This window comes from Onychomys torridus, chromosome 5 (genome assembly GCF_903995425.1).
Source record: "Onychomys torridus chromosome 5, mOncTor1.1, whole genome shotgun sequence".
Taxonomy (NCBI): domain Eukaryota; kingdom Metazoa; phylum Chordata; class Mammalia; order Rodentia; family Cricetidae; genus Onychomys; species Onychomys torridus.
The window spans coordinates 51124922-51152627 of NC_050447.1; the positions used below are offsets into that span (position 1 = coordinate 51124922).

Here is a 27706-nt window from a genome sequence, read left to right on the forward strand (position 1 = left end):
TTGTTGTTTTTTTTTTGAGATGGGGTCTCATCATACAGAATTGGCTGGACTTGAACTTACAGAGAGATCTGCCTGCCACAGCCTCCTGAGTGCTGGAATTAAAATCATGAATCATAATGCCTAGTGAACAAGACTGCTTTGCAATGTTGCTTAACCAAAAGCTTTTTTTTTTTTTTTTTTTTTTTTAGGTAGGATCTCTCTCTATAGTCCTGGAGCTCTCTATAGACCAGGATGGCCTTGAATTCAGAGAGATCCTCCTGCCTCTGCCTCCTAAGAGCTAGGATCAGAGGTGTCCACCACCATACCCAGCTCATTTTGTGCCTCCTGAGTGACATGTGCTGGAACCTCCTACACAATTACTGGGAGCCGTGAGCCTGACAGATACAGTGGCAGCTGATCAGTGTAGCTGGAGATGATTGTGAGTGTCAAATACAGGACTGTAGGCCCCACAATTCCTGGATCTTCACTGTGGACTAGCCTTTCCCTCAGAGCCAAGATGGAGGTTTATTCTCAGTATTCAAACACAAGGCAGTGTCCTGTTAGTGCTGTGTTTAATGGGCCTGCCTATTCTCACTTGCTCGCCCCTGTGTTAATGCCACTACTGAAAGCTGTCAACTCCCACCAGAAAACAAAACTCTTAGAGAAAAGCATACTTTTTTATTTATACTTTTAAGAGAGGGTTTAGTGTGTAGACCAGACTGGACTGGAACTCACAGAGATCCGCCCACCTCTAGAACTCCTGAGTGCTGGGATTAAAGGTGTGCATCATCATGCCTGGCTAAAACACTCTTTTAGTAAAATATAGGCAGCTTTAGTTCTTTCCTCTGCTGGTTGAAGAAATCATAGCTAGGTAGTGACAGAGCTCTGGCCCTCCTTCAAGAACTTGCTGCTTCCAGAGTTTCAGCCTTGAGAACCTTGTGGCATTTGTGCTGTCTTAGTTAGGATTTCTATTGCTGTGAAGAGACACCATGCACCATGACTACAGCAACTCTTTTTTTTTTTTTTTTTTTTTAAATTATGTATACAGAAGAGGGTGCCAGATCTCATTACAGATGGTTGTGAGCCACAATGTGGGTGCTGGGAATTGAACTCAGGACCTCTGGAAGAGCAGTTGGTGCTCTTAACCTCTGAGCCATCTCTCCAGCCCAACCACAGCAACTCTTATAAAGAAAATATTTCATTAAGGTGGCTCACTTATAGTTCAGAGGTTCAGTCCATTATCATCATGGCAGGGAGCATGGCGGTGTGTAGGCAGACATGGTGCTGGCTACATCTTGATCAGAAGGCAATTAGGAAGTGGACTGTCACTCTAGGCAGTATCTTGAGCATATGAGACCTCGAAGTCCACCTCCACAGTGACATACTTCCTCCAACAAGACCATACCTACTCCAACAAGGCCACACCTACTCTAACAAGGCCACACCTTCTAATAGTACAATTCCCTTTGGGGCCATTTTCTTTTCAAACCACCACATGTCCTAAACATTAACTTGAAGTCAGGTGTGGTGGCACCTGATGGCCTGTGCAACATAGTGAGATCCTGTCTCAAAATACAGCAGCAACAACAGCAAAAAGATGCACAGAAGGGAACTTAATGTTTGGGAAGTTTGAGGTGGTAAGTGACCAGAAGCTGAGCAGGGGAGTTTAAGTAGATTTGCCCCTGGGGTGTGAGGCCCTCGTCCCATAGGGAGAAGGATAGCAGCAGAACCCTGCAGCAGAGACTGCTGCTGCTGCTGCTGCTGGGACTCTGAAGGAGCCCTCCTCAGCCTATCAGGAACAAAGTCAGAAGTCTCTCATGGGACAGGTGAAGACTAAAGAACTGCTTTGATAGATAGGGGGTGGGGCTGGGGGTGGTGCACTTGGGAGGCAAAGGCAAGTGAATCTTTGAGTTCAAGGCCAGCCTGTCTACAGATCCAGTTCTAGGACAGCCAAGGCTACACAGAGAAACCCTGTCTCAAAAAAAAAGAAAAAAAGAAGTGTTTTGATGGTTCCCAAGAAACACTCCACTCCACCTCTTCTCTAGAGTTCCCTTGATTTTGGATGTTAAGAGTCATGTCTGTATGAAAACTTAGCAGAGCTACAGAAGTGCCAAGCAAGAAGAGAGTGCCTAGAAGGTACCCAGAGCACTTTGTCCCTGAACTTGGTTCTTGACTTCTTTCAGGAACTGCTAAAAAGAGTAAGATCCTTTCCAAGGAGGAACAGAGAATAGTTGCCTTCCATGAGTCTGGCCACGCCTTGGTCGGTTGGCTGCTCGAACACACAGAGGCTGTGATGAAGGTGGGTTGTGATGAAAAGGTGGCAGGTGTCCTGAACTCCACATGTGTTTGTGTTATGTGAGAGAAATGTTATCACCACCTTGGCATGACTCTGGCTGTAGCCCGTAGTGGGAGTGAGGAAGAAAAGGCAGGAATGGGTACTCAGCCTCAGTGACCAGGCATGAGGGGAAGGTTCCTATGTCCAAGGCCTCTGTCCTTGTCCACGTGAGCCTCATGGTGGAGAGCTGAACTTGTTTCTGCTCAGAATGGCAAATGATTATTTTGAGATAATTTCCAGAAATCAAGAGACTATGCATAAAGACCCTTGAGGTACCCAGGGATATGGGACAAGAGATGTGTCATCTGAGTAGGGAGGCCTGAGCAGCTCTGACAAGTAGCAAGGGTTGCATAGGGGCTTTGTTGGAACATTACTGTTCCCACCCGAGCAGTGGAGGATGAGACAGTGCAGCAGACAGCTGACTGCCCGTATGTACACTCTAACATCATGTTGGCTGGTCTCTTTGAAAGAGAGTGGAGCAGTTCCTTCTGTGTACCTGGGATTGGCAAGAGGTTAACTCCTACCTGCTACCCCATGGTGTATTTAGCAGGCACTGATCTGGGGACCAGCCCAGCTTGAGGCAGGCTGGGCACTAATGAACTCAGTAGCAAAATAAATACTGTCTCAAAAACTCCAAATACCAAACCCAAGATTTCTTTAAGTTCTCAAAATTGTCACTTGGTTTTCATGATTGGAAGCATGTGAAGGAAACTGTGGCACTGTTACTGATGTGGCTGTCACCGTGACCAGTTTGTCCTTATTACAGACACTAAATCATCTTGTAAGAAAATTTCTGTTCAGGTGGTGGTGGTGCACACATTTAATCCCAGCACTCAGGAAGCAGAGGCAGATGGATCTCTGTGAATTTGAGGCAAGCCTGGTCTACAGAGTTAGTTCCAGGGCAGCCAGGGCTACACAGAGAATCTCTGTCTCAGAAAAGAAAGTAAAACAATTTTCTTTTTACTGAGCAGCAATGGATTATCATTTATTTATTTTATTTATTTATTTATTGAAAAAAACAAAAAAAATAATTTTTTAATTACTTTATTATGTGTGGGTATTTTGACTACATGTATGCCAGTTTACCACATATATACCTAGTGCTCATAGAAGCCAGAAGTGGGCATTGGATCCTCTTGAATCAGAGTTACAGAAGGTTATGAGTCACCATGTGGGTGCTGGGAATGAACCTCAGAATCCTGTGGACAGCCAGTGCTCTTAACTACTGCGCCATTTCTCCAGCCCCTGTCTTTCTTTCTTTCTGGCATTTCTGGGGATCAACCCAACCCAGGGCCTTGCATGTGCTAAGCAAGCTCTTTATCATTGAACTGTAGTCATACCCCTGACTTTTTTTTTTTTTTTTTTTTGCTTTTTTGAGACAGGGTTTCTCTGTGTAGTTTTGGTGCTTAACCTGGATCTCATTCTGTAGCTCAGGCTGGCCTCAAACTCACAGAGATCCGCCTGCCTCTGCCTCCCGAGTGCTGGGATTAAAGGCGTGCGCCACCCCACCAGCACCCAGTGACTTTGAATGTTAATACTAGCTTCCATCTGGGGCTCAGAGGGAGCTGGGCCTGCATATACCTGCCCTACCCACTGTTCTTTGTGATTTAGCAGCTTCTTCTTGGCCTGTTGGAGCAGTAGTCTTGCCTCTTTTTCAAATGTCTGGCATTGGATTGTAGCGGGAGAAGGCAAGGGTAGGGTGGCCTCCTTTCCTTGGAAACATTCTGGTGTTTCTCATGGGTCAGTGCTAACTGGCATGTGAGGTGAAGTTTGCCCTTACACCTTGGGATTGCTTCTAAGAGAGCTGTCATATTGACTTCCTATGCACACAGTGCTACTGAGGAACATACTGTACAGAAACTCCTGTCTCCATGAGCTGCCTTCTGCGGTGTGAGGTTCTCTAAGAACTGGGATGTACAGACTAGCCTGACTGGCTGCTTGACACTCTGTGATGAGAGTTTTAGGAGGGCCCTGCCTCCCTGCTCTGTTGTTCTTCTGCAGGTATCCATAGCACCTCGAACAAATGCTGCTCTGGGCTTCGCTCAGATGCTCCCTCGGGACCAGTACCTCTTCACCAAGGAGCAGCTGTTTGAGCGGATGTGCATGGCACTAGGCGGTCGCGCAGCTGAGGCCATCTCGTTCAGCAGGGTTACCTCTGGTGAGAAGGCTAGCCCTTAGGGTGTGGCTTTTTCAAAGTGCCCTAATGCCTGTTTCTTTCTGCTCAGTGCACTTGAGAGGGCGAGAATAGTGGAAATGTGTGCAGTGCACATGTAGTTGGAGCCAGAGGAGACTTGCAACTAAGTGGAAGCTTTACTTTAAGATACATATTTTAAAACTTTCATGTAGATAGACTGTAAATAGGTTTGCTTGGTTAATTACTGGTCATGGCTACATAGAACTGGATATTAGAGCATTTACTAGATATCCAGAAAGGTCATGGGGGTCTCAGGGACATTTGTGCCTCAAATGTGACGGCTTCTCTAGTACAGACCTGACGGTGTGCTTGAGCATGTCACTGATGTAAGGCAGGCCAGTGTCCTGAGCAGTTAAGTTTTTTCCTTTAAGAAGCAATAATGAGCCAGTGAAATGGCTCAGCAGGTGAAGGGGCTTGCTGTCAAGTCTGCTGATTGGAAGTCAGTCCCTAGAACCCATATTGTGAAATAAGGGAACCAACTCCTGCAAGCTCTTCCGACATTTGCTTGTGTGTGCACTCACACACGTATAATAAAAATAAATGTGATGAAAAAGAAAAGAGTAACAAGGTACCCTGTCCCAGTCAGTGTTTTGCTGTGGAAGTTGTAAGCATAGTGTTCTGGGAAGTTTGGTGCTGCTGCTTGGGCTACAACAGCCTGAGGTCAGGTGCTGCAGTGTGCATGCCCTCTTCAGAATACTTCCTTGTCTTGATTCCAGGGGCCCAGGATGACTTGAGGAAGGTTACCCGCATTGCATACTCCATGGTGAAGCAGTTTGGGATGGCACCTAGCATTGGGCCTATCTCCTTCCCCGAGGCACAAGAGGGCCTCGTGGGCATTGGTCGGCGTCCCTTCAGCCAGGGCCTTCAGCAGCTGATGGACCACGTGAGTGGACACAGGCCTTACTGCCCATGGAGGAGAAGCATCTGGGTCTCTGCAGGAGCCTGCAGTGCCCCTGTGGACAGTGCTCCATACCTTTCTCATGACAGACTTACCTCTTCCTTTCCAGGAAGCAAAAGTGCTGGTGGCCAAGGCCTACAGACACACTGAGAGGGTGCTGCTGGACAACCTGGACAAGCTGCAGGCGGTGAGCGCATGTGGGCCTGGCACCCCAAGGCATCGCAGGAGCCCTTGGAAGTGTAGGGGACATTGTGCTCACTATTGACACCTTCAGCTGGAATGTATTTTCCTGTCTTTTTACTACAATCATATCAAGTCAGTTCATTCAGAGAATTTCCTCTACTCACATGCACATGTTATGTAGCACCAGCAGTAATCAACATTGAATTTTAGCAGTTTTCCAGTACTTAAAACTTTTTCTTGGGGTTGGGGAGTTAGCTCAGTGGCAGAGCGCTTGCCTAGCAAGCACAAGGCCCTGGGTTCAGTCCTCAGGTGCGGAAAATAAAAAAAATTTTTAAAAAAACAAACAAAACTTTTCCTCTGGGGAAAAAATTATTTATTTTTAAATTTATTTTTAACTGTGCACATGTTTGTAAGTGTCTGCACTTGAGTGCAAGTGACCGCAGAGGCCAGAGGAAGGCACTGGGTCCCCTGGAGCTGGAATTACAAGTAGTTGTGGGGCCCCTGATTGGAGTGCTGGGAAGGGATTTGGCTCCTCTACAAAGGTAGTACATGCTTTTCTTCTCCTTCACCACCTTCTTCTTTTGTATGTTCTTTTTATTTTTGTTTATATTTGTTTGCTTATTTTTTGAGACAGGTTCTCTATGTAGTCCTGGATGTCCTAACTCACTGTGGAGACCAGGCTGGCCTCAAACTCACAGAGATCTCCATGCCTCTGCCTCCCAAGTGCCGGGATTAAGGTGCATTCCACCCTACCCAGCTACTATATGCTCTTAACCACTGAGACATCTCTCCAGCCCTCCCTCAAATTTTTTAAAAAAATCTTTCATTTTAGAATAGTTTTAGATTCCGAAAAGCTATACGTATATAGTACAGAGTAACCTTAGTCATCACAACGTGTGCCCTACAGTTACCATCTCCCTGGTGTAGGGCATCCTCACGCAGCAGCCCAGCACGGACACATATGAACTGAGCCCTTAGTGGATTCGCACCTGCTCCCCTTCCCAGTGGCATGGATCCCACAGACATGCAGTCATTACTTCTCCTTATGCCCCTCTCGCCTGTGACAATCTCTCAGACCTCCCTGGTTTCAATGACCAGAGCTGTCCTAGGTTAGCCCAGAACTACGCGATGTCCTGTGGTCTGTCTGGTGTCTCAGTGGTGGGAGGACAGTTCCAGAGATGAGGACACTGTGTCCTAGATTACGATGGCTTCTATTCCGAAGGCAGTGGGAAGTGATAGTTCTTGGTGCCACATGAAGTCAGACAAGAGCTGCTGTGGGCAGTTGTTTGTAGCCTTTTGCTTCCTTCAAGTGAGGCAACTGAGCCAAGCATTGTTGTCCCAGCTCAGTGGAGGCAGAAACACAAGGACAATTGAGTTCATGGTCAGCTTAGCCTACTGATTGACATCTTGCTTTCAAAATTTTTTAAAAAGCCAGTGGGGTTGGGGATTTAGCTCAGTGGTAGAGTGCTTGCCTAGCAAGCACAAGGCCCTGGGTTCGATCCTCAGCTAAAAAAAAAAAAAAAAAAAAAAAAGCCAGGCATGGTGGCACACACCTTTAATCCCAGCACTCAGAAGGCAGAGGCAGGTAGATCTCTCTTAGTTGAGTTCAGTCTGGTCCACAAAGGAGGTTCCAGGACAGCCAAGGCTACTACACAGAGAAACACTGTTTCAGGGGGGAAAAAAAAAAAAGCAGCTGCTATGTTGGGCTGGAATCCTGTTTCAGGCCCTCAGAGTATTGGTCCTAGACCAGATCTGCCTCACTAGATTCTCTGGCAGTGCAAACTCTGCTGAAGCAACCCCTACCTAGTAAGGAGCCAGTGTTACTGTACACAACATCAGCTTCCTGTATTGGGAGGAGGATGGGGTTAGCAAGACCACCAATAGGGTATCTCAGAACTGCTACAATGAATAGGTTTTAGTCTAGTGACAGATTAGAGCAAAAGGGAACTGTACCTCTCAGTATAGCTATAGACATCACCCCAGGCCTAGCATGTTTAAGGCCCAGCTGTACCAAAAAAGAGAAAACGTGTAAGAATTTTCTTTTAAATATTGTGTTTAGATTTGTTTATTTAATGTCTTTGCATGTGCCTGAGTGTATGTATGTGTACCACATTTGTGCAGGAACCTGTGTGGGTCAGAAGAGGGTGTTGCTCCCTTGGAATTGGAGTTATAGGCAATTGAAAGCTGCCATGTAGGTGCTGGGAACCAAACCCAGGTCCTCTGTATGAGCAGCAAGCACCACCCTTAACCTTTGAGTTGGAAGAGTTTTGTTTTGTTTTTGTAGTTTTGAAATAGGGTTTCATTATGTATCCCTAGCTGGCTTGGAACTAGAGTGATCTCAAACTCATAAACCTACCTTTCTCTCTGTCTCTGGTATGGTAGGGTAAAAGATGTGCTTCACCATATCCAGCTCTTGGAAGAGTTTTCTTAACCAGCGAGATGTAGCAGGATATGGGCACAGATATAGGACCTTTAGGATAAAAATATTTTCTGGCTCAGGCATGGTAGCATATGTAATCCTGGCATTCAAGAAGTTAAGACAGGAGCATAGCAAGCTGCAGGTCAGCCTGTGATATATGTAATATATATAATATATAATATTCCTGTCTGGGAATATAATAATAATGAGGTGATGATGGTGATGATAATGTTCAGGACCGTATCTAAAGCAGCGGAAGTTCCTCCCCGGTTGTGTCAGTCAGTGCCTATCTCCCCAGATTCCAAGCACAAGCCTCTCTATTTAGCACCCCCACCTGCCTCTCCCAGACACACATACCTTGTTTGGTGAAGGAAATTGCAGTTGCCAGAAATAAGCAGAGGTTTTGAAAGGAAATAGAAAAATTAATGAGGCTGGCAGCTGACAGATCATTTTTAGGGTAAAGACAGGGAGCAATTCTTTGCCTAAAGTGCCTTTGCGCCTGTCTCTCTGGGGAGGTGACCTTTCTGAGGCATCCTGCTCACAGACTAGCCCTCCTACTTTCCTGGGACACAGAGCCATTCTGTGGGATGGGTTTTCATCTCTGATGTTCTGCCCTCCAAGGCTCTTGTCTTTGTCCAGGGCACTCACACACTGCTGTGTTTGTTCTTTCTAGCTGGCGAATGCCCTTCTGGAAAAGGAAGTGATAAACTATGAGGACATTGAGGCCCTCATTGGCCCACCGCCCCATGGGCCAAAAAAAATGATCGCACCACAGAAATGGATTGATGCTGAAAAGGAGAAACAGGCCTCGGGGGAGGAAGAGGCTCCGGCTCCATAGCCCCCACCTCCAAGGCCCAGCTAGCTGCTCTCCTCCACTGCACCTGCAGCTGTCTCTGGACTTGTCAGCCAGCTGCCATCAGCCTCCAAGTGTCTTTTCGCCTGAAACTTGAACCTCAGCCTCTGTTAGCTCTCTGGTTTCTGATGAAGACTTCTGATATGTATTTATTGATTCAGAATTAATAAATCATTTGCAGAGACAACTGACCTTTCTATATGAATTGCTTTCCTTATGGGGAGTGTGCATGCTGGAATTAAGTTTCTGGGGCTTCAGATGCTGTCTCCCTGTGTAGCTCTGTAGATCTGAAGGTAGCACACCAGTTAGTTGGACTGAATGATCCCCTGTTTGTGTCCTGGACTCCGTCAGAATGCTAATAGGATCCAAGATGAAAGACCCTCTGAGCTGACTGTCCTCATCACAAGGCTCGCTCATTAAGGGGGCCAAAGTTGGGAACAGGCGCTGTTGGAAGATGCAAATACTGCCACCTACTGCTGTGTGCATCAGCAAGTGGAGAATCTGCCCTGCCTGGTCCTTCTTGTGTAAAGAGAGCCTTGGCTTCCACCACCAAAACTGATACCTCACTTTATACCTTGAGCCCTTCAGTGGCAAGAGACAAGCCTTTTGTGTAGGCGTCTGAACTCAAACCCTGTAGGGTGAGCCACAGGTACTTGCTGGTTCATAGCTCCTGCCTGTGGCGTCTCCACCCTTCCTGTGCAGTAGCATTTGGAGCATGGGTTACAGTGACTTCCTGACAGCAAATGTTCTCATTGCCCAGCACTCTGCACCTGAGGAAGCTGCTGGGCAGCAGGAAGTGGCAGCTGGACCAGCAGCAGCAGCTGGGGTGCCTCAAGGGGTTGGGAAGAACATTTTAAGTTTGATTGAGTTCTGGTTCTTACCAAAGATTGGCGCATAATTAGGTTTTCTATTTCTCTATAGCGGTGTCTTGAGCAGACATGGTGACTCTGCAAACCTGGAAACCTGAGTTCAATTACTGGTCTCCTATGGTTGTCCTCTGACCAGTCCATGCCAGGGCACACATATACCCAGATCCATACACACAAAGTACGTATGCCAGGCTTGATGGCACAAACCTTTAGATGCAGCACTTGGGAGGCACAAACAGGCAGATTTTGATGATTTTGAGCCCAGTCTACAGAATTCCACACCAGCCAGAGGTACATAGTGAGACCCTATCTCTAAAATAAAATGAATAATGATAAACCAATATAAAAACTGTTATCCATTGAAATAGTACTGTCTACCTTTTTTCTTTTTTAGATTTTAAAATTTTATGTGTATAAATATTTTGCCTGAATGTGTATATGTATATGTGTGTGTGTGTGTATGAGTGTGTATTATATATATGTTTTTATATATATATATATATGTGTGTGTGTGTGTGTGTGTGTGTGTGTGTGTGTGTGTATGTTTAGTGCTTGGTGCCCATGAGTGTCAGAAGAAAGCACTGGATTCCCTAGAACTACAGTTATGAATAGTTCTGACCACCATGTGGGTGCTGGTAATCAAATCTAGGCCTTTGCAAGAACAAGTAAGTGCCCTTAACCACTGAGCCATCTCTCCAGCCCTAATTTGTGTTTTGTTTTTGTTTTTGTTTTTGTTTTTGAGACCAGGCCTTGATTATGTAGACCAGGCTGGTTTCAAACTCAGAGAGATCCACCTACCTCTGCCTCAGGATTAAAGGCATGCGCTACCACAGCCTGATGTGTTTACTTCTTTTGCAGAAGGACCCAGGATTTGATTCCCAGTACCTATATGCTCACAACCACCTATGTAACTCTAGTTCTGAGGGATCTATTGCCCTTTTCTGGTCTCTGTGGGCTCCTGAACACATGTGCACATAACATATGCAGGCTCACACATGAATATTAAATTAATCTTTAAAAATCAAAAAAGAATTAAGGTTATATATCTAAAGGAGTCCCAGATTATGCATGACAAGAATTAGGCTGGAATTTTCTGATGCTCCCAAACACCTAAGTTTCAGTAAGTACTGGAAGGGAAGAGAGGAGCTACTTCAGAGACAGCTTGCCTTGGAATGAGCATGCCATAGCCATAAGAAACTGGGACTTGAATGCAAGAGATTGCAATCCTGTGCAGAACATGCCTCTCCTGCAAGGAGCTTGTCATCCAACAAGCTCTTGGGTAGAATTGCAGAGTTCTCTGCCCAGGAGAACAGGAACTGTACCTATAGCTCGAGCTTGAAAAACTGCATCAGCCAAGTCTTTTGCATAACTGTTCACTTCTGTGTCCATCTTGGTTTTATGAGCGGAGGAAACAAGGCCACAGCTGCACTTCCTTTCAGCTAACTGATTCTAAGCAGTGTCTCAGTTTCCGACCCCTGTAACTCACCCAGTGTCCCAGGCAGCACTGCCCCTAGAGCTGGGACTCAGGTGCTAGTCTAGGTTAGTGGTGGTTACCTGAGTCTAGTTGTCCAGAAAGAAAAGGTGGTGGTGGTGGAAATATCTTTCAGACAAGAGAGAGCAGGGTACTTGATGGTACTAGAAATGGGTCTGAGAAGACACATGCTAGGTGACTTCATTCAAGAAATATTTTCTCTGGGCTAGGAAGATGGCTCAGAGAGTAAAGACGCTTGACACCAAGCTTGAAGGTCTGAGTAGCCCCTGTCTATAACCCTGGGAATGAGTGAGAGGGCAGAGACAGGCTGATCCCTGGAGGTCACTGGCCAGACAATCTTGCTGAATTGGTAAGTTCCAGGTTCAGTGAGAGACCCTGTCCAAAAATAAGGTAGAGTGCATCTCCAACATCAACTTCCAGTCTCCACATTCACACACAACAAAGTGGCTCCCCCCCCCCCTACTGAGGATTGACCCTAGAGTCTCATACAAAAAGGCAAGTTCTCTACACTGAACTACATCCTCAGTCATCTTTTCATTACTGTGTGTGTGTATGTGTGTGCACACACACATACACACACAAACTATGGTACCCATAGGAAGCTCAGCAGACAACTTGGAGAATTCAGTTCTCTCCTTCCACCATGTGGATCCCAGGAATCAAACTCAAATGGTCAGACTTGGCAGCAAGCACCTTTAACCTGCAGAGCCATCCTGCCAGACCTTTATTTTTGAAAGATAGTCTCACTCAGTTGCCAAAGAAAGCTTTGAAATGGCTGTTGTCCTGCCTCAGTTTCTAGAATACCTGGGATTACAGGTCTGTGAAACCCGGCCCAACTATAATGTGGATTTTTTAAATGTATAGCTCTCTTAATTTCTGCAGTTCTGATAATAGAATTTCCATCAGGATGTAACCTGGTAATTAGGGGTGGGGAGTGGAAATGACAGGGTTATTGACATACAGATGCAGGACAGGTATATGCCTTGGCTTCTTCATGGTTTGTTGTCAATGCCATTGTGGGTGGGAATGCAGTATATGCCTTTGGCCACACCCAAGCCTGAGGAGTTAAATCTGGGGCTAAAGGATTTATCTAAATAAATGTGGAGTTTGGGGCTGGTGAGATGGCTCAGTAGTTACAAGCACTGGCTGCTCGCTCTTCCAGAGGTTCAGTTCCCAGCAGTCATATGGCAGCTCACAGCTGTCAGTAACTTCAGTCCCAGGGGATCCGACGCCCTCTCCCGGCCTCCAGGAACACTGCATGCACGTGGTGCAGACATGAGTTATGGAAACAAAGTAAAAAATAAAAATCGTAAAAAAAAAAAAAAAGTCGAGAATGGTGGTGCATGCTTGTAATCTCAGCTCTGAAGAAGAGGAGCATGAGTTCTAGGCAAGACTGGGCAACAGAGAGGGACCACAGCTCTTAAAGGAAAAAGAATCGGGCGGTGGTGGCACACGCAGCAGGTGGAGGCAAGTGCATCCCTGTGAGTTCCAGGCCAGCCTGGTTTACAGGGCGAGTTCCAGGATAGCCAGGGTACAGAGAAACCCTGTCTCTAACCCTGCCCTCTACCCACCCCACCCTCGTAAAAAAAGAAGAAAGAAGCATAAATGTCCCTGGGTGGGTGGGGAAAAAACACTGGGTCCAGGAGGGAGAAGGATTTTTAGGGCTTTAATTCGCGGGTCTTTTGCGTTTTCCTATCTGTGTGTCACCGACTCAGCAATTCCCACAAAGACTAGTCGCCTTTTCCCTCCCACCAGGCCGGAAGGAGCAAGCGGGTAAGGTTGGGAACAGCGAGAAACTCGAGCCTAACAGCTAGAGAGGCGATGGTCCGCCGGTAGGCGGGTTCGCATGACGCCATTTCCTCCTGTTCCTGTTTTTGATTGGTTCAAGGACGCTGGTGTTTTGGATTGGCCAGACTCTCTACAACCCCAGGGTGCTTTGCGGCGCCCGGTCCTTTCCGCTCGGCCGTTCTCCTGCACAGGAGGTGAGTCTGTACTGCCGGCCACCGCCATCGTGTTGCATCGGGCTCCATCGCGCTCCATCCGCTGCCATCGGCGACGAGAGGCTGCCTGCGCAGCTATGGAGGAGCCTAGGCGCCGACGGCATGGGGCCAGAGCCAGAGCAGGGGCGGGAGGATCGGGGCGGGACCTCGGGACTCGGGCCTTCACCCGCCGCCCTCCTCTCCCTCGCGGCTTTAGGCAGCCATGGCGCCCAGCCGGAATGGCATGATCCTGAAGCCCCACTTCCACAAGGATTGGCAGCAGCGAGTGGACACTTGGTTCAACCAGCCGGCACGCAAGATCCGCAGGTGTGGGGCGCGCGGGCGTTGCGTGGTTTCCAGGGCGGGGTACCGGAGTGGACGCGTGTGGGGCAGGGGGTGACTGTTGTCTCTTCACTGCAGACGCAAGGCCCGGCAGGCGAAAGCGCGCCGCATTGCTCCTCGCCCCGCGTCCGGTCCCATCAGGCCCATAGTGAGGTGCCCCACAGTGAGATACCACACCAAGGTCCGAGCTGGCAGGGGCTTCAGCCTGGAAGAACTCAGGGTGAGTTGGGCAGGGTCTCTGCGTTAAGTGCTCTTGGTCTCGGTGGAATGATGACATTCTCCGGAATCGCTGTACTCTGTTGATGAAAGTACTTTTGAACCCTTTTCCATCTGATAACACCGAGCTTTCTCGGCGGGGGCAGCAGGGGAGGGGGGCTTCGAGGTGTTTCACCCATGTCTGTTTCTGGACAGGTGGCTGGTATCCATAAGAAAGTGGCTCGCACCATCGGCATCTCTGTGGACCCAAGGAGGCGAAATAAATCGACTGAATCACTACAGGCCAATGTGCAGCGCCTGAAGGAGTACCGCTCCAAGCTCATACTCTTCCCCAGGAAGCCTTCTGCTCCAAAGAAGGGAGATAGTTCTGTGAGTACAGTGGGGCTTTGGGGTGTCGGGTTTGGTTCAGCGGAGATGAGTCTTGGTGCCAGATGAGGAGATTGACACATAATGGGAAAATCTCTGTGCTTTCCCATCTTAACGTTGGAAGCTGTTGACTTGGGGTGGGTGGGGGGCTGACTTACTGTTTTAGTGTATTTGCCCCCTACAAGGTTATCTAGGAACATTTCTGGACCTAAAGGGTTTTAGTATTCAGAAAAGTAAAGATGTGTGGGTGTCTGTTGATGTGGATTACAAGCAGGTAGATTTGTTGTGTCTGCAACCGAACCCTCCCTATACCTAGTGAGGCAGCACAGGGGCCATGAAGTGTTGAGTGCTAAGGCCCAGGCAGCCTGTTCCTTGGGAGCAAACCACACATCATGGACTCACCTCTCTTCTTGTTCTCAAAAACAGGCTGAAGAGCTTAAATTGGCCACCCAGCTAACAGGACCTGTGATGCCCATCCGGAATGTAAGTAGACACTTAATTTAGGCTTAGTTATGCAGTAGACAAGCTTGGCAGGTGGGAAGTGTCTTGGCGGATGTTGGAGGCTGGTGAAAGGAAACTACATTACCTCTTGCCTAAAACTCAGAGCTGTAATAGACCAGGTTGGCTTTGAACGCAGATGGGCCTGCCTCTTCATCCCGAACCTTAGGATAAAGGTGTGTGCCATCACCACCTGGCTAACCTCCATATTATTAAGGGATGGCCTTGTCATCCTTGCAGAGACTTTACATGACCCTAACTTAACCATTTCTTGTGTGGAATGCTAGTGAGTGAGTGTGTGGGGGGGATGTTTTTGGCTGAAGGGGCTAGGCATGTGTCTGTTGCTGTGAAGTGCCATGATCAAAACCAAATTTGGTTTACCATTCCACGTTGTGGTCTGTCATTGGAGAAGTAAGGGCAGGAACCAGTAGGCAAGGGCTGGTGGAAGCCATGGAGAGGAGCACTGCTGTAGCGCCTAGCACTACCATTCACAGTGGCCTGGGCCCTCCTCACTGTAGACCAGGCTAGCCTCAACTCACAGATCCTCTTCCTCTGCTTCCTGAGTGCTGGGATTAAAGGTGTCAGCTGCCTGCCCCGCTTTACCACCCGATCTTTTAGAGGCATTTTCCCATTGAGGCTCCCTCAATGATAATTCATTTGTGTCAAGTTGACATAAAGCTAGCCAGTGCGTGTTCCTACTGAAGGATGGTTCTAGTCAGCAGGGTCTCCATGTGTAGGCCAAAGCTGGGCTAGATCCCTTAAACTCAGGATCCTCCTACCACCACCTTTCAAGTACTGTGGTGACTTAGTAACTTATTTGATCCCAGAGGGGCGGTTCTGTGTGTGACCAGAAGCCTCTGTTGCTCCTGAGATTAGAGGCAGTGTTACAGGTCTGTGGACAGCTTGCAGTCCAAGCCACACTGACTGCTGTCTTCCTCCCAGGTCTACAAAAAGGAGAAAGCCAGGGTCATCACAGAAGAGGAGAAGAACTTCAAGGCTTTTGCCAGTCTTCGCATGGCACGGGCCAATGCCCGGCTCTTTGGCATCCGAGCAAAGAGGGCAAAGGAAGCTGCAGAGCAAGATGTTGAAAAGAAAAAGTGATTGCTGTTGGAGTGTTGCAATAAATTTTCCATAAAGCAAAAGCTGGATTGTGTGCTTATTTTTATTATTTATTTTTTACTTCAGTGCATTGGTGCTGTTACAGGATGGAGTTACAGACGCATGGGTGCTGGGAATTGAACCTGGGTCCTGGAAGAGTAGCCAGTGTTCTTAGTCACTTAGCCATCTCTCCAACCCCTGCATCTTTTTTGTGGGGGGGCCAAAACCTGTTTTTTGTTAACTCTTCTGTATTAGAAAGCATTCCTAAGAGATATACTCAGTCTCCATTCCATCACTGATTCTTGTATTTCAGCGTTGAGTTTGATAACCACAGCTGAGGTGGAAGGCTGCCTATTACCAGCTTTTGAGCTCAGGGCATCACACATGGTAAGCACTGCAGCCCTAGCCCTGAAAGATATTGTGGTTTTTCCAAAGCAGTTTCTTTGCATTAGCATGTCAGGCCTTGAAGTGGCCACAGTCTACTCCATCAATAGATGTGGTATGCTCATCTACGTTAGCCTTGTGAAAGGCTGGCATCTAGATACTGTAATTTGCCCTTCTGGTTCCAGGTGCTTGCCATCTGTCCTGAGCCTAGTGCCTTCCTTTTTCTTTGGAGCAGTTAACCAAACACTAGTGACACCCTCTGAACAGGCCTTCATTCCACGTTTGCTGGACTGAAGTGGTCTGGAAGAAAGGGTCCTAGGTAACATGCTCACCTTTGAGCCCACCTCACTAGGCACTGGAAATAAGATATGTGGGTGACCCTAAGCATTAGGTTTGGTAATTTGTTTACCTTAAGTGGGAAGTAAAACATGATTCGCTAATTAAACAGTCTGTGCTAGACTGGAGACTGATTTATTTGCCATGGTTCCTAAAACCTGTGGCAGGTTCCAGTCAATACTCTTGGGTGGCCACAAGGGGGCAGAAGTCCCTCTTTGTGTATGTGGAAGACTTCAAAGATGTTGAAATTTTTGACATACAAGTGTTAGGCCTTTGTGTATGTATGTCCACTTTGTACAAATCTAGTGTCCACGGAAGCCAGAAGAGAGTATCTGGGAGTTGTAAGCCACCATCTGGGTATAGGGAATCAAACTTGGGTCCTCTGTAAGAGCAAACCACCCACTGGGCCATCACTCCAGCCCCAGGTGTGGAAAACTTAATTTGATACCAATTATGAGTGCAGTTGAGCATTCTTAGAATTTCTGCTTCGTGACCGTTTTTTACAGATTAGCTCTGGTACCATTGGAGTTATGAGCCATTTTGGTCAGTTTCGATTATTTAAAAATTGTGTAAGTCTTTGGGGTTGCCTCCCTGCCCCCCCACCCCTTTGAGATAGTCTCACTGTGTAACCTAGCTATGCTGGAACTATGTAGACTTATTGTTGTTATTTGTTTATTTTTTCAAGACAGGATTTCTCTGTGTAGTTTTGGTTCCTGTCCTGGAACTCTCAAACTCACAGAGATCCACCTGGCTCTGCCTCCAGAGTGCTGGGATTAAAGGTGTGTGCCACCACTGCCTGGCCTCTTTGGTTTTAAATCCCACCAGGTGGTAGTGGGGCATGTCTTTAATCTCCCTTAGGAGGCAGAGGCAAGAGAATCTCTTGAGTTAATGTAGGTAGTCCTGGATAGTTGGAAACTCAGGCTTGCCACTGTCTCTCAAGATCTGGAACAGGTGCGTGCCACCACTTCTTGCATCCTCTTTTAGCGTACATGTGTGTGTCTGTATGAGTTTATGTGTGCTATAGACCTGCGGGTGCTTGCTGTAAGCTACCACATGGGTGCTGGGATCCACTAATCCTCTGTAGGATCAGTGGTTTGAACTGGAGAGGCCTGTTGAGGGATGTAATAAACTGCCAGGTGACTACAGGTTGTTATGGGTCAGATTCCTCTGGAACTGCACTGAGAGGTTCTTGTGAAGGTGCTGGAGAGATCGACTCGGGGATTAAGAGCACTAGCTTTTCTTAGGACCAGGTTTCAATTTCTAGCACCCACTTAATTGTTCATAACCATCTATAACCCTAGTTCCAGGGGATATGAAGCTACTTTCTGGCTGATGCAAGCAGGATGATCTCGTGTGCACAGAGATACGTGTAGGCAACGCGCGCACACACACACACACACACACACACACACACACACACATAATTAAAAAAACCTTTGTTCTTCTTATTATTATTATTATTATTCTTATTATTATTATGTGTTTTAATTTTATACATCAGCCATGGGTTCCCCTGTCCTCTCCCCTCCCGCCCCCACCCCACACCTTCCCCTCAGCCCCTCTTCTCCATTCCCATCTCCTCCAGGACCAAGACACCCCTGGGGATTCATTTAAACCTGGTGGATTCAGTACAGGCAGGTCCTGTCCCCTCCTTCCAGGCTGAGCATGTGTCCCTGTGTAAGCCCAAGGTTCCAAACAGCCAGCTCATACATTAAGGACAGGTCCTGGTCCCACAGCCTGGGCGCCTCCCAAACAGATCAAGCTATTCAATTGTCTCACTTATCCAGAGGGCCTGCTCCAGCTGGAGGCTCCACAGCCTTTTGTTCATAATTCATGTGCTTTCTTTCGATTGGCTATTTGTCCCTGTGCTTTTTGCAATCTTGTATTCAACAATTCATGCTCTTGCAGTCCCTCCTCTTTCTCGACAGTTGGACACCTGGAGCTCCACCTGGGGCCTGGCTGAGGATCTCTGCATCCACTTCCATCAGTTATTGGATGAGAGTTCCAAGACGACTGCTAGGGTGTTTATTCATCTGATAACCAGACTAGGTCAGTTCAGGCTTTCTCTCAACCATTGCCAGCAGTCCACAGAGGATATAACATTGTGGATTTCTGGGGACCTCTCGAGCACTCTGCCTATTCCTGTTCTCATGTGGTCTTCATTTATCTCTGTTATTCCTTGTTCTCCCTTTCTGTTCTTGATCCACCTGGGATCTCCTGCTCCCCTAAGCTTTCTTTCCCTCAAATCTTGCCCTTCATTACTTCCACTGTAGTCCAGGTTGTTCATGTAGATCTCATCCATTTCTCTGTCATTGGGTGATCCCTGGGTCTTTCCTAGGGGCCCGTTTTCTAGGTAGCCTCCCTGGAGTTGTGTAGCAGTCTAGTCATCTTTGTTTTACATCTAGTATCCTCCTATGAGTGAGTACCACCTTACACCTGTCAGAGTGGCTAAGATCAAAAACACAGAAGACAGCTAGCTTATGCTGAAGAGGATGTGGAGCAAGGGGAACTCTCCTCCACTGCTGGTGGGAATGCAAGCTTGTACAGCCACTTTGGAAATCAATATGGCGCTTCCTTAGAAAATTGGGAATCCATCTCCCCCAAGACCCAGCTGTAGCACTCTTGGGCATATATCTAAGGAATGCTCAATCATACCACAAGGGCATTTGCTCAGCTATGTTCATATCAGTATTGTTTGTAATAGCCAGAACCTGGAAACAACCTAGATGCCCTTCTACTGAAGAATGGATAAAGAAAATATGGTACATATACACAATGGAGTACTACTCAGCAGAGAAAAACAATGACATGAGGTTTGCAGGCAAATGGATGGATCTAGAAAAAAATCATCCTGAGTGAGGTAACCCAGACTCAGAAGGACAAACATGGTATGTAAAAAAAATCTTTTAAAGACATTTGTGAGCTCTCAAACCCAGGTCGTCTGTAAGAGCAAGTACTTTTAACCTCTGGGCCACTCCTCTATCTCCTTTTCCTTGTTTTGAAACAGGGTTTTATCATGTAACCCAGAAAGGCTGGCCTGGAGTTCATTGTGTAGTCTAGGTTGGCCTTGAACCCTCAACATTGCTTCCTCAGTCTTTTCGGTACTGGGACTACAGACAGGCACTCTTCCCTTTGGCTCTTATGCAGTAGTTTCAAGCTTGGAGGAGGCTACAGAGAACTCTGTTGGTAAAGTGCCTGTAAGAGTACCTGAAATTGTTTCCCAGAACCCACATAAAAAGCCAGAGTATGATGATGCAGGCTTGCAACTGATGACCTGAGCTTGATTCTAGGACCCTCATGATGGAGGGAAAGAACAGGACCCTACAAGTTGTCCCCACACATACAAATAGGTAGGTGTGGTGGTGAATGCTTTTAATCTCAGCACTGCAGAGGTCTCAGTTCAAGTTCATTGCCAACCTGGTCTACATAGCAAGTCCCAGACCAGCTAAGGCTAGTAAGACAATGTCTCACAGAAAAAAAAAGAAAAAAAGAAAAGAAGAAGAAGCCAGGCGGTGGTGGCGCACACCTTTAATCCCAGCACTCCGGAGGCAGAGCCAGGCAGATCTTTGTGAGTTCGAGGCCAGCCTGGTCTACAGAGTGAGATCCAGGGAAGGCACAAAACTACACAGAGAAACCCTGTCTCAAAAAACCGAAAAGAAAAAGAAAAAAGAAAACAAAGTCCCAGGTATGGTGTCATAGGCTTGCTCAAAAGGAAAAAATTGATATTTCAAATTCCTTAGAACTGATATAAAGGGATGGCCACAAGTTTAAATTCATCTTGGTGTGTAAAGTAGGTTGGTCCCATATGCAGAAGGTTGATTCTAAGTTTTTCTTTTGTGTGTGTCTCTACAGTTTATAAGTAGCATTTTTAAAGCACTTTTTTTTTTTTAATTTAACCAAAGTGACAGCAAATGGAAGTTGGGTTGGGGACATGAAAGGTGACAGGGTGGTCAGATAGGGTCAAGCCAAGCAATGACTGGGTCTCTGTGGCTCCCACTCCTCCAAGTCAGGATCAGCAGTAGATAGTGTTGGTGGAATGAAGAGCCCTATAGAGAAACCATCAAATGGTAACACTTTCCCAAGTCCCAGAGACTGAAGGGTTCTCTCCCTTAGAGGTGGAGCTAGGGCATCTGAGGAGGAATCCCGGTGCCCAGAAGGTCTCTTGAACACCCACTGCTGTGTTGGCTGCAGCAGTTTGAACCTTTGGAGAAGATGTCAGCAGCAAGTTCTTGCTGGGCATTAATGCATCAGTACAAGAAGTGGATATGCTGTAACACCTCAGTTCCAACATCATGATGCCAGGGAAGAGCAGGGCACCTGGCAGCAGGGGCAGCTCTGCCATGTCGGTCTTCCACCACAGCAGGGATCCAGCAGGTGCCCCAGCCTACCAGTGGCCTGGAGGACAGAGAACCAGCTCCATTTTGTTTTTTAAAATGACTTTTGAATGTTAGGTCATTCTTTTTTTTTTTTTTTTTTTTTTTTTTGAGCTGAGGATCGAACCCAGGGCCTTGCACTTGCTAGGCAAGCACTCTACCACTGAGCTAAATCCTCAACCCCCATTCTTCTTTTTTAACTTATAGAAAAGGACTAGGGATGTAGCAATCACCTAACATTTGCAAGAACCTGGATTTGAGCCCCAGCATCACACACATCAAAGAAAAATTAAGAAATATATGTCTAGGAGCAATACAGCCTGCTCAGTGGTTAAGAGTGCATACTATACTGCAGGGGTTGGGGATTTAGCTCAGTGGTAAAGCACTTGCCTAGCAAGCGCAAGGCCCTGGGTTTGTTTGGTCCTCAGCTCCGGCAAAAAATAAAAATTAAAAACAAAAATGAGTTCATACTGCTTCCCAGGGGCTCAGGGTTAGTGCCCAGCACCTTCGTGGAAACTCACAAAAGCCCTTATCTCCTCTCCCAGAGGAAGAGGAGGTCTACTTCTGGACAATGCAGGCATGAAGCAGGCACATGGTGCACATTGCTATGTGTAAGCAAAACATCCATACACGGAAACTAAATTAAAGTGAGCTCTTAATTTAAAACACAAAACATATGGGATAGTGGGGGTAAGAGGGAGGGGCTGGTAGGAAAGGAAGGAGGGGAAACTGCAGTTGGAATGTAATATATGAGAGAAACATTAATTTAAAAAAAAAAAACCACATAAACACACATAGGTCTAGCTGAGTGTGGTGGCACACACCTTTAATACCAAGACTCAGTAGGCAGAGGTAGGCAGATCTCTGAATTTGAGACAAACCTGGTCTATACAGTGAGTACCAGGCCAGCCACGGCTATGTAGTGAGACTTTGTCTCAAATTTAAAAAAAAAAAAAAAGTCTATTTAGTGGCAAAGTGAAGGGCGTAACATGGGCAACACTGCATTCCAAATCCTAGAAATTGCTTCTGTCTGTCCTGAAATGGGTTCATGTAAAAACATTCCACCACAAAAAATCTGTGAAGAGGAGGAAAAACTAGGTTATTGATGAAAAAGACCCAAAAGAGAGGAGAGAAACATCCAGACATCACTCCAGGACAGCTCTTGCTAAGAATATCATCAAAGCTCCAGGTAAGTCAAGAGAGACTAAAATCAGCATGTCCGTTACCTAGAGCCCACCTGAGTGTGCAGCCCCAGGTCCTGCCTGCCACCTTGGCCCACACTGCCAGTGCCACCACACACCAGTCTCTCCTGGTCTCCTTGCTTTTGCCCAGCGTCTTAGCTTTGTGAGTGTCTCTGCTGCAGAGTAATCCTGCCAAGTGGCTTCTGGTGGAACATAGCAATGGCTGGCTGCTATCTGGGGCTCCTTCCCTTCCCTTCCTCCTCCTCTTCTTCCTCCCGCCTTCCCTACTCTATCCTCTCTCTCCTTCCTCTTCTCTCTCAAGTCTTCTCCCTCCTCTGTCCTTTTTCTCCTCTTCTACCTTAACCTCTCTCCCTCCCCGACCTCCCCCTTTCATCTTAGATTACATACCTAGGGGAGCCAGCCTGGCTGCCAGAGCAATCCCAGAAGCAGACCTCTCCCGCTGCATCTCAGGGTGACAGAGGGCTGCCCCAGGACCTCAAGCCAGGGTTCTTCTTGCACAGGAACAACAAAATAGATGTAAGCGCTGTGCTGGCTGCTGTGTTTTGGTGCAATCAGTAGCTACGTAATATGTCTGTAGTTTCTTCTCTGCACAGCAGAGACTAAAACGTGAGTGACATCTTGTTTGTCTCATAACGGCCTTAGCCTCTCTGCTCACCACAGCAGTCTGCACACAAATAAAAAACACAGTAAACGGCCCTGTCCTTTTCCTGACCCTACTCCTGGGTCCCTTCATGGTCACTGTGTGAAACCATGTGCTTTCTGCTATTTGTAACACTTACTCTTGACCCCACCCTGCCCTGTGTGAGTTAAGGACCCAGAAAATGGTGACTGCCTTAGTTCATGTACTTGTGTGGTTCCACGAATGTGTCAAATTATGAGTGGAATGGGGAACCCTTGGGAGAAGGGTATTTTGCGGAGAACGCCCTTGGCTTCTAGAACAAACCTCAGAAGAAACAGGTGCTGAGTGATACAAGCCTGTGGCTGCCACCCGAGAACACATGTAGGTAGACCCTCGGTGAGGTCAGGAGCTGATGGCTGCTTCTGACTCTGTTGGTCACTGGCCTCTCGAATAACTGAGACCTTGCTGATTAGGTGCATTTGACCTTCCAAGGCCTTGTGGCTTCTGAGGCTTGGCTGAGCCTGGACTCCAGCTGTCTTGTGAGTGAAACTGGGAGACAAAAGAAGACAGAAATGAAGTCAGAGGTCAGAGACATGTGTCCCTGGGATGCCGGAGTCTGGTTCCAGGTACAGAGGGTTCTCATTCAAGAGACCCAGGAGCTGGTTCTGCCTCAGGAAGGTTCCTGACACTGGAACCAACTCCACAGAGATCATAAGGACTGGGTCCCCATCCATAGCAGATGTCCCTCTGGTTAGGTTAGGCCTGGGTATCCTGGGTAGTGGGCAATAAGGCTGTTAAGACACATTTGGGGACTCTGTAGGTCAAAGAAGGCAAAAATATGGGTTCTGAGCTGTTTGGTGGAATCCAGGTGGGGTGTCAGTTACCTCCTGCCATGTGGGCTCTACCACCCTGGAGCCCTCCCTGATTGGCAGGGTGGATTGTGTCACTGCTGGGAAACACAGGATATCCAGCTCTCAACAGTTTACGTCAGTGTGCAACAGTCCCTGGGGCAGGAGGGACCAGTCAGAAATGAGAGTATGAGTTGCTGCGGGCACATCGCTCAGAGGAGAAGGACCAGACTCCATCAATAACAAATACAATTTTTGTTTTATTTTTCTCTGTATTTTGATCAGTTGTGGATTCCTATAGTAGCCTCTACTATTTAAAAAAAAGGGGGGGGGGTGCTGGAAAGATGGCTCAGTAGTTAAGAACACTGATTGCTCTTCCAGCGGACCCAGGTTCAATTCCCAGCACCCACATGGCAGCTCACAACTGTTTGTAACTCCAAGATCTGACACTCTCACACAGACATACATGCAGGCAAGACACCAATGCACATAAAATAAAAAATAAATAAATTTAAAAAAGAAAAGAAGCATCTTTGGTAATGGTGAGAGCTACACCATCTGTGGGTACAGGGGTAAGAATTTAGATGCAGTTAGAAATTATACGAGTTTAGGAAAGTGGCAGATGAAGTTTCATCTCTAGGGTGCCTGATCTCATCAGCCATAGAGAATTCTCTGGCTTTACAGTATCAGACATGAATTGCCTCCTACTGAGTGAGCCTTACGTACAATCAAATGGCTGCTGGTTACCCACAAAATATAAGTGTTATTACTGTACCCCTAGGGACATTTTTCGAGTTGGTCACTGTTGTGGTTAACAGAGTTTATTGCTAGGGGGAACTATTGATTGCTTTTTTCCGTTGGCACTTGCTAGCACCTTTGAGTTCTATGAGAGTTAGTTCTCAGGGAGGAATCTTCCAGGTCTGTCCAGCTCCATTCCTCCAAGTCTAGTGTCTGAAGCGTCTGGTGATGTCAGCAATAGGGTCTTACCTCAGAGTTCTGGGAGGCACCCAAGAGCAACGCTCTGAGTAACAGCTCAAAGGGAGGCTTCCCATGCCTGGCCCTGGGTTTCTGTGAGTCTTTGGATATTGTGGGGAGCATTACAGGTTAAGGGAACATCGTGGAGTGGCAGGCAGAGAGATTGTAACAGTCAGAGAACAAGAATCTGCTGTGAGATAGTGTCTTCTACATATGACAGGGAGATACAACATTGTCATCTAAAAAAGATATGCACAGTGACAATACTGTGACATGCCAATGTGGATTGTACCAGTTTTCTCCAGGGACAAGACCCTAGATAGGTTATCTGATCCCAAGCAGTCAGCCCTAAACACACATACATACAAGCAACACTAAATGGACTCAGCAGGCTGTGCGTGTATGTATATATATATATGTAAATATATATGTATGTGTGTGTAACAATAATAAATAAAGAACACCTGGCAGTGGTGGGACATTTCTTTAATCCCAACACTTAGAAGGCAGGTGGATCTTTGTGAGTTTGAGGCCAGCCTTGTCTACAGAGTGAGTTCCAGAATAGCCAAGAATATATAGTGAAACCCTGTCTTAAAAAACCAAAAAAATTAAATTAAATTAAAAGAGAGGTTATGGATTTGAGGGGGAGTGGAGATACAGGAGAAACTGGAGGGGGAGAGGGAGGGATGGGAGGGATGTAAATACAGTATTCATGTATGAAATTCTCCCTCTCTGTTTTTTTCTTTCCCTTTTTTTTTTTTTTTGACAGGTTTCTCTGTGTAGCCCTGGTTGTCCTGGAACTTACTCTGTAGACCAGGCTAGCCTTGAACTTAAAGATCCACCTGTCCCTCCCTTCCAAGTGCTAGGACTAAAGGTGTGCACCACCACCGCCCAGCTCATGCATGAAATTCTCAAGAACAAAAACAAAAATAATAAATAAATAGTATTACTGATACCTAAAAACACTGAAAAAAATCGCGTAAGAGGTTTGGAGAGAGGGCTCGCTCAGTAGTTAAGAGCATTAATGCTCTTGCAGAGGACCTGCGTTTGGTTCCCAGAACCAACATGGCTGTGGTTTGTACTAACAGCCTGTAACTTGGTCCATGATATCTGGCACCCTCTCCTGGCCTCCAAGGGCAGCAGGCATACTTTGACTGCACATGCATACTGGCTAAGTACTCATGTACATAAAATAAAGACATAAAACATATGTTCTGTTATATTGTTTCCTACTGTTTTGCAACTATATGTGAGTTAGAAGGAAACAAATGATTGTACTTAATTTTTAAATTTTATTTTATGTGTATAGGTGTTTCGGGAGCATGTGTGTTTGTGTGCACTACATAGGAGTGCTTGAGGAGGCCAGAAGAGAGCATCCAATCTCCTGGGAGTGCTTTACAGACAGCTTCGAGTCCTCTAGAAGGGTTCTTAACTCCTGAGCCATGTCTTCAGCCCCAGCAGCATTTGCTGCTCTTACAGAGGACCTGGGTTCAGTCCCAGCACCCACATGGTGGCTCACAACCATTTGTAACTCCAGTACTAGGGGATCCAATATACTCTTCTGGCCTCCTAAGACACTAGACATAAATGGTGCACATGCATATATACAAGCAGGCAAACATTTGTACACATAAAAATTTAAAATCTCTTAAAAAAGAAAATCCTCAGGCATGGTGGTTCGTACATTTAATTCCAGCACCTGGGAGGCCAAGGCTACATAGAGAGAGTCTGTCTCATAAAACAAGACAAAATAAAAAAGAAAACAAAAACTTCCTTTATAAAAACCAACCAACCAACCAACCAACCAAACAACCAAAGAAACCCCTTCAACTAATGAAAACATTTTTGCATTTAAAAAGCTAGAGGGATAAACATAACATGATAATGGTGTTTATGTCTGGGTGCTCAATTTAACATTTTTTTTTTTTGCTCGCTTATCAGTATTTTAACATTTCAGCACTGACATGTGTTATTTCCTGTATGGTAATATCAAAATATACTTGAAGGGAGATCTCATTTCCTGTGTCTGGCTAGCAGAAAAACCCGAGGCAGCAGAAGCTGGGAACAGAAGGAATTCATTGCTACCCAGAGCTGGAAGGTGGGGCTTGCCTCCCCCTCCCTGGCACTTGGGCTATTGGACTGGTAGAGGCAGGAGGCCCTGGCCCAAGCATCAGGTTGACCAGGGCTGTAGGGACACCAGCTTGTCCCCCATAGTTCTGTCTATTAGTGCAGTCAGGGCCACCAGGAGCCAGCAAACACCAAGCCAGCTTCCAGGAGGTTGATTAAAGTCTTTGGTCTGAGATTCCAGCTGCCAGGCTCCTTGAGTCTTCTTTCTCCCTCTGACTGACCATCTGTCACTTGCCCTAAAGCTATGCTTTTGTGATGGAAATGTTGAACCAGACTCAGGGTGAAGTCCTGAACCCCTCAGACAGGCAGGTGACTTTGGACCAGTTCCTGAATGCTTTATTGGTTTTTCAAGCTTATTGTATTTTTTTGGTTTTGTTTTGGTTTTTTCCAAAACAGGTTTTCTCTGTGTAGTCTTGGTGCCTATTCTGGATCTTGCTCTGTAGACTAGGCTGGCCTTGGACTCACAGAGACCTGACCTGCCTGGCTCTGCCTCCCGAGTGCTGAGATTAAAGGTGTGTGCCACTGCTGCCCGGCACTTATTGTATTTTTAATTATGTGTATGTATCTGTGTCTCAGTGTGGGTATATGCATGTGAGTGCTGGTGCCTGAGAAGGCCAGAGGCATCAGATACCCCTGCATGGAGTAACAGGTGGTTATGATCCACCTGACATGGGTGTTTGGAACTACACTCAGGTCCCTCGTAAGAGCAGTATGTGCTTTTAACTGCTGGGCCATTTCTCCGGCCCCTTGAATCTTTTTTGTTTGCTTGTTCATTTTGAGACAAGGTTTTTATTATTATTATTATTATTATTATTATTATTATTATCATGAGGTACATTTTTAAAAAAGATTTATTTATTTATTATGCATACAGAAGAGGGCGCCAGTCCTCATTACAGATGGTTGTGAGCCACCATGTGGTTGCTGGGAATTGAATTCAGGACCTTTGGAGGAGCAGTCGGTGCTCTTAACCTCTAAGCCATCTTACCAGTCCTTGAGACAAGGTCTTATGTAGTCTTGACTGTCCTGGGACTCGAACTTACAGAGATCCTCCCGCCTCTGCCTTCCAGGTGCTGGGGTTCTCTCCTTCTACCATGTGGGATCCGGGATGTTGTTAGGCT

The 27706-nt window shown here is 46.7% G+C and overlaps 2 protein-coding genes and 1 non-coding gene across 4 annotated transcripts in view; all 3 read left to right on the plus strand.

The window, feature by feature from the left end:
- Nucleotides 1-9052, plus strand: part of Spg7 (SPG7 matrix AAA peptidase subunit, paraplegin) — a 42498-nt gene extending 33446 nt beyond the window's left edge. For both annotated transcript variants that reach the window (XM_036187924.1, XM_036187925.1), the window contains 5 exons: nt 2163-2278; nt 4316-4472; nt 5225-5391; nt 5516-5593; nt 8682-9052. In XM_036187924.1, the coding sequence (XP_036043817.1) occupies nt 2163-2278; nt 4316-4472; nt 5225-5391; nt 5516-5593; nt 8682-8846 (683 nt within the window). In that variant the 3' untranslated portion in view covers nt 8847-9052. The remainder of the gene's footprint in view (nt 1-2162; nt 2279-4315; nt 4473-5224; nt 5392-5515; nt 5594-8681) is intronic.
- A 4068-nt stretch (nt 9053-13120) lies between these two features.
- Nucleotides 13121-15765, plus strand: Rpl13 (ribosomal protein L13). Its single transcript, XM_036188046.1, has 6 exons — nt 13121-13204; nt 13419-13528; nt 13622-13763; nt 13955-14128; nt 14552-14608; nt 15566-15765. Exons 2-6 carry the CDS (start codon nt 13425-13427, stop codon nt 15722-15724), a joined length of 636 nt encoding a protein of 211 aa, XP_036043939.1. The 5' UTR covers nt 13121-13204; nt 13419-13424; the 3' UTR covers nt 15725-15765.
- On the plus strand, nt 13812-13897 carry LOC118584930. Its single transcript, XR_004945097.1, has one exon. It is a non-coding gene; the product is annotated as a small nucleolar RNA MBII-202 (small nucleolar RNA).
- Nucleotides 15766-27706: the final 11941 nt, after the last annotated feature.

What these genes read in the sequence shown, in the direction of transcription:
- Rpl13 (XM_036188046.1), top strand. Translation starts at nt 13,425, where the DNA reads ATGGCGCCCAGCCGGAATGGCATGATCCTGAAGCCCCACTTCCACAAG. An exon ending in CCGGCACGCAAGATCCGCAG is followed by an intron (nt 13,529 to 13,621) that starts GTGTGGGGCGCG and finishes TCTTCACTGCAG; the next exon opens with ACGCAAGGCCCGGCAGGCGA. An exon ending in TCAGCCTGGAAGAACTCAGG is followed by an intron (nt 13,764 to 13,954) that starts GTGAGTTGGGCA and finishes GTTTCTGGACAG; the next exon opens with GTGGCTGGTATCCATAAGAA.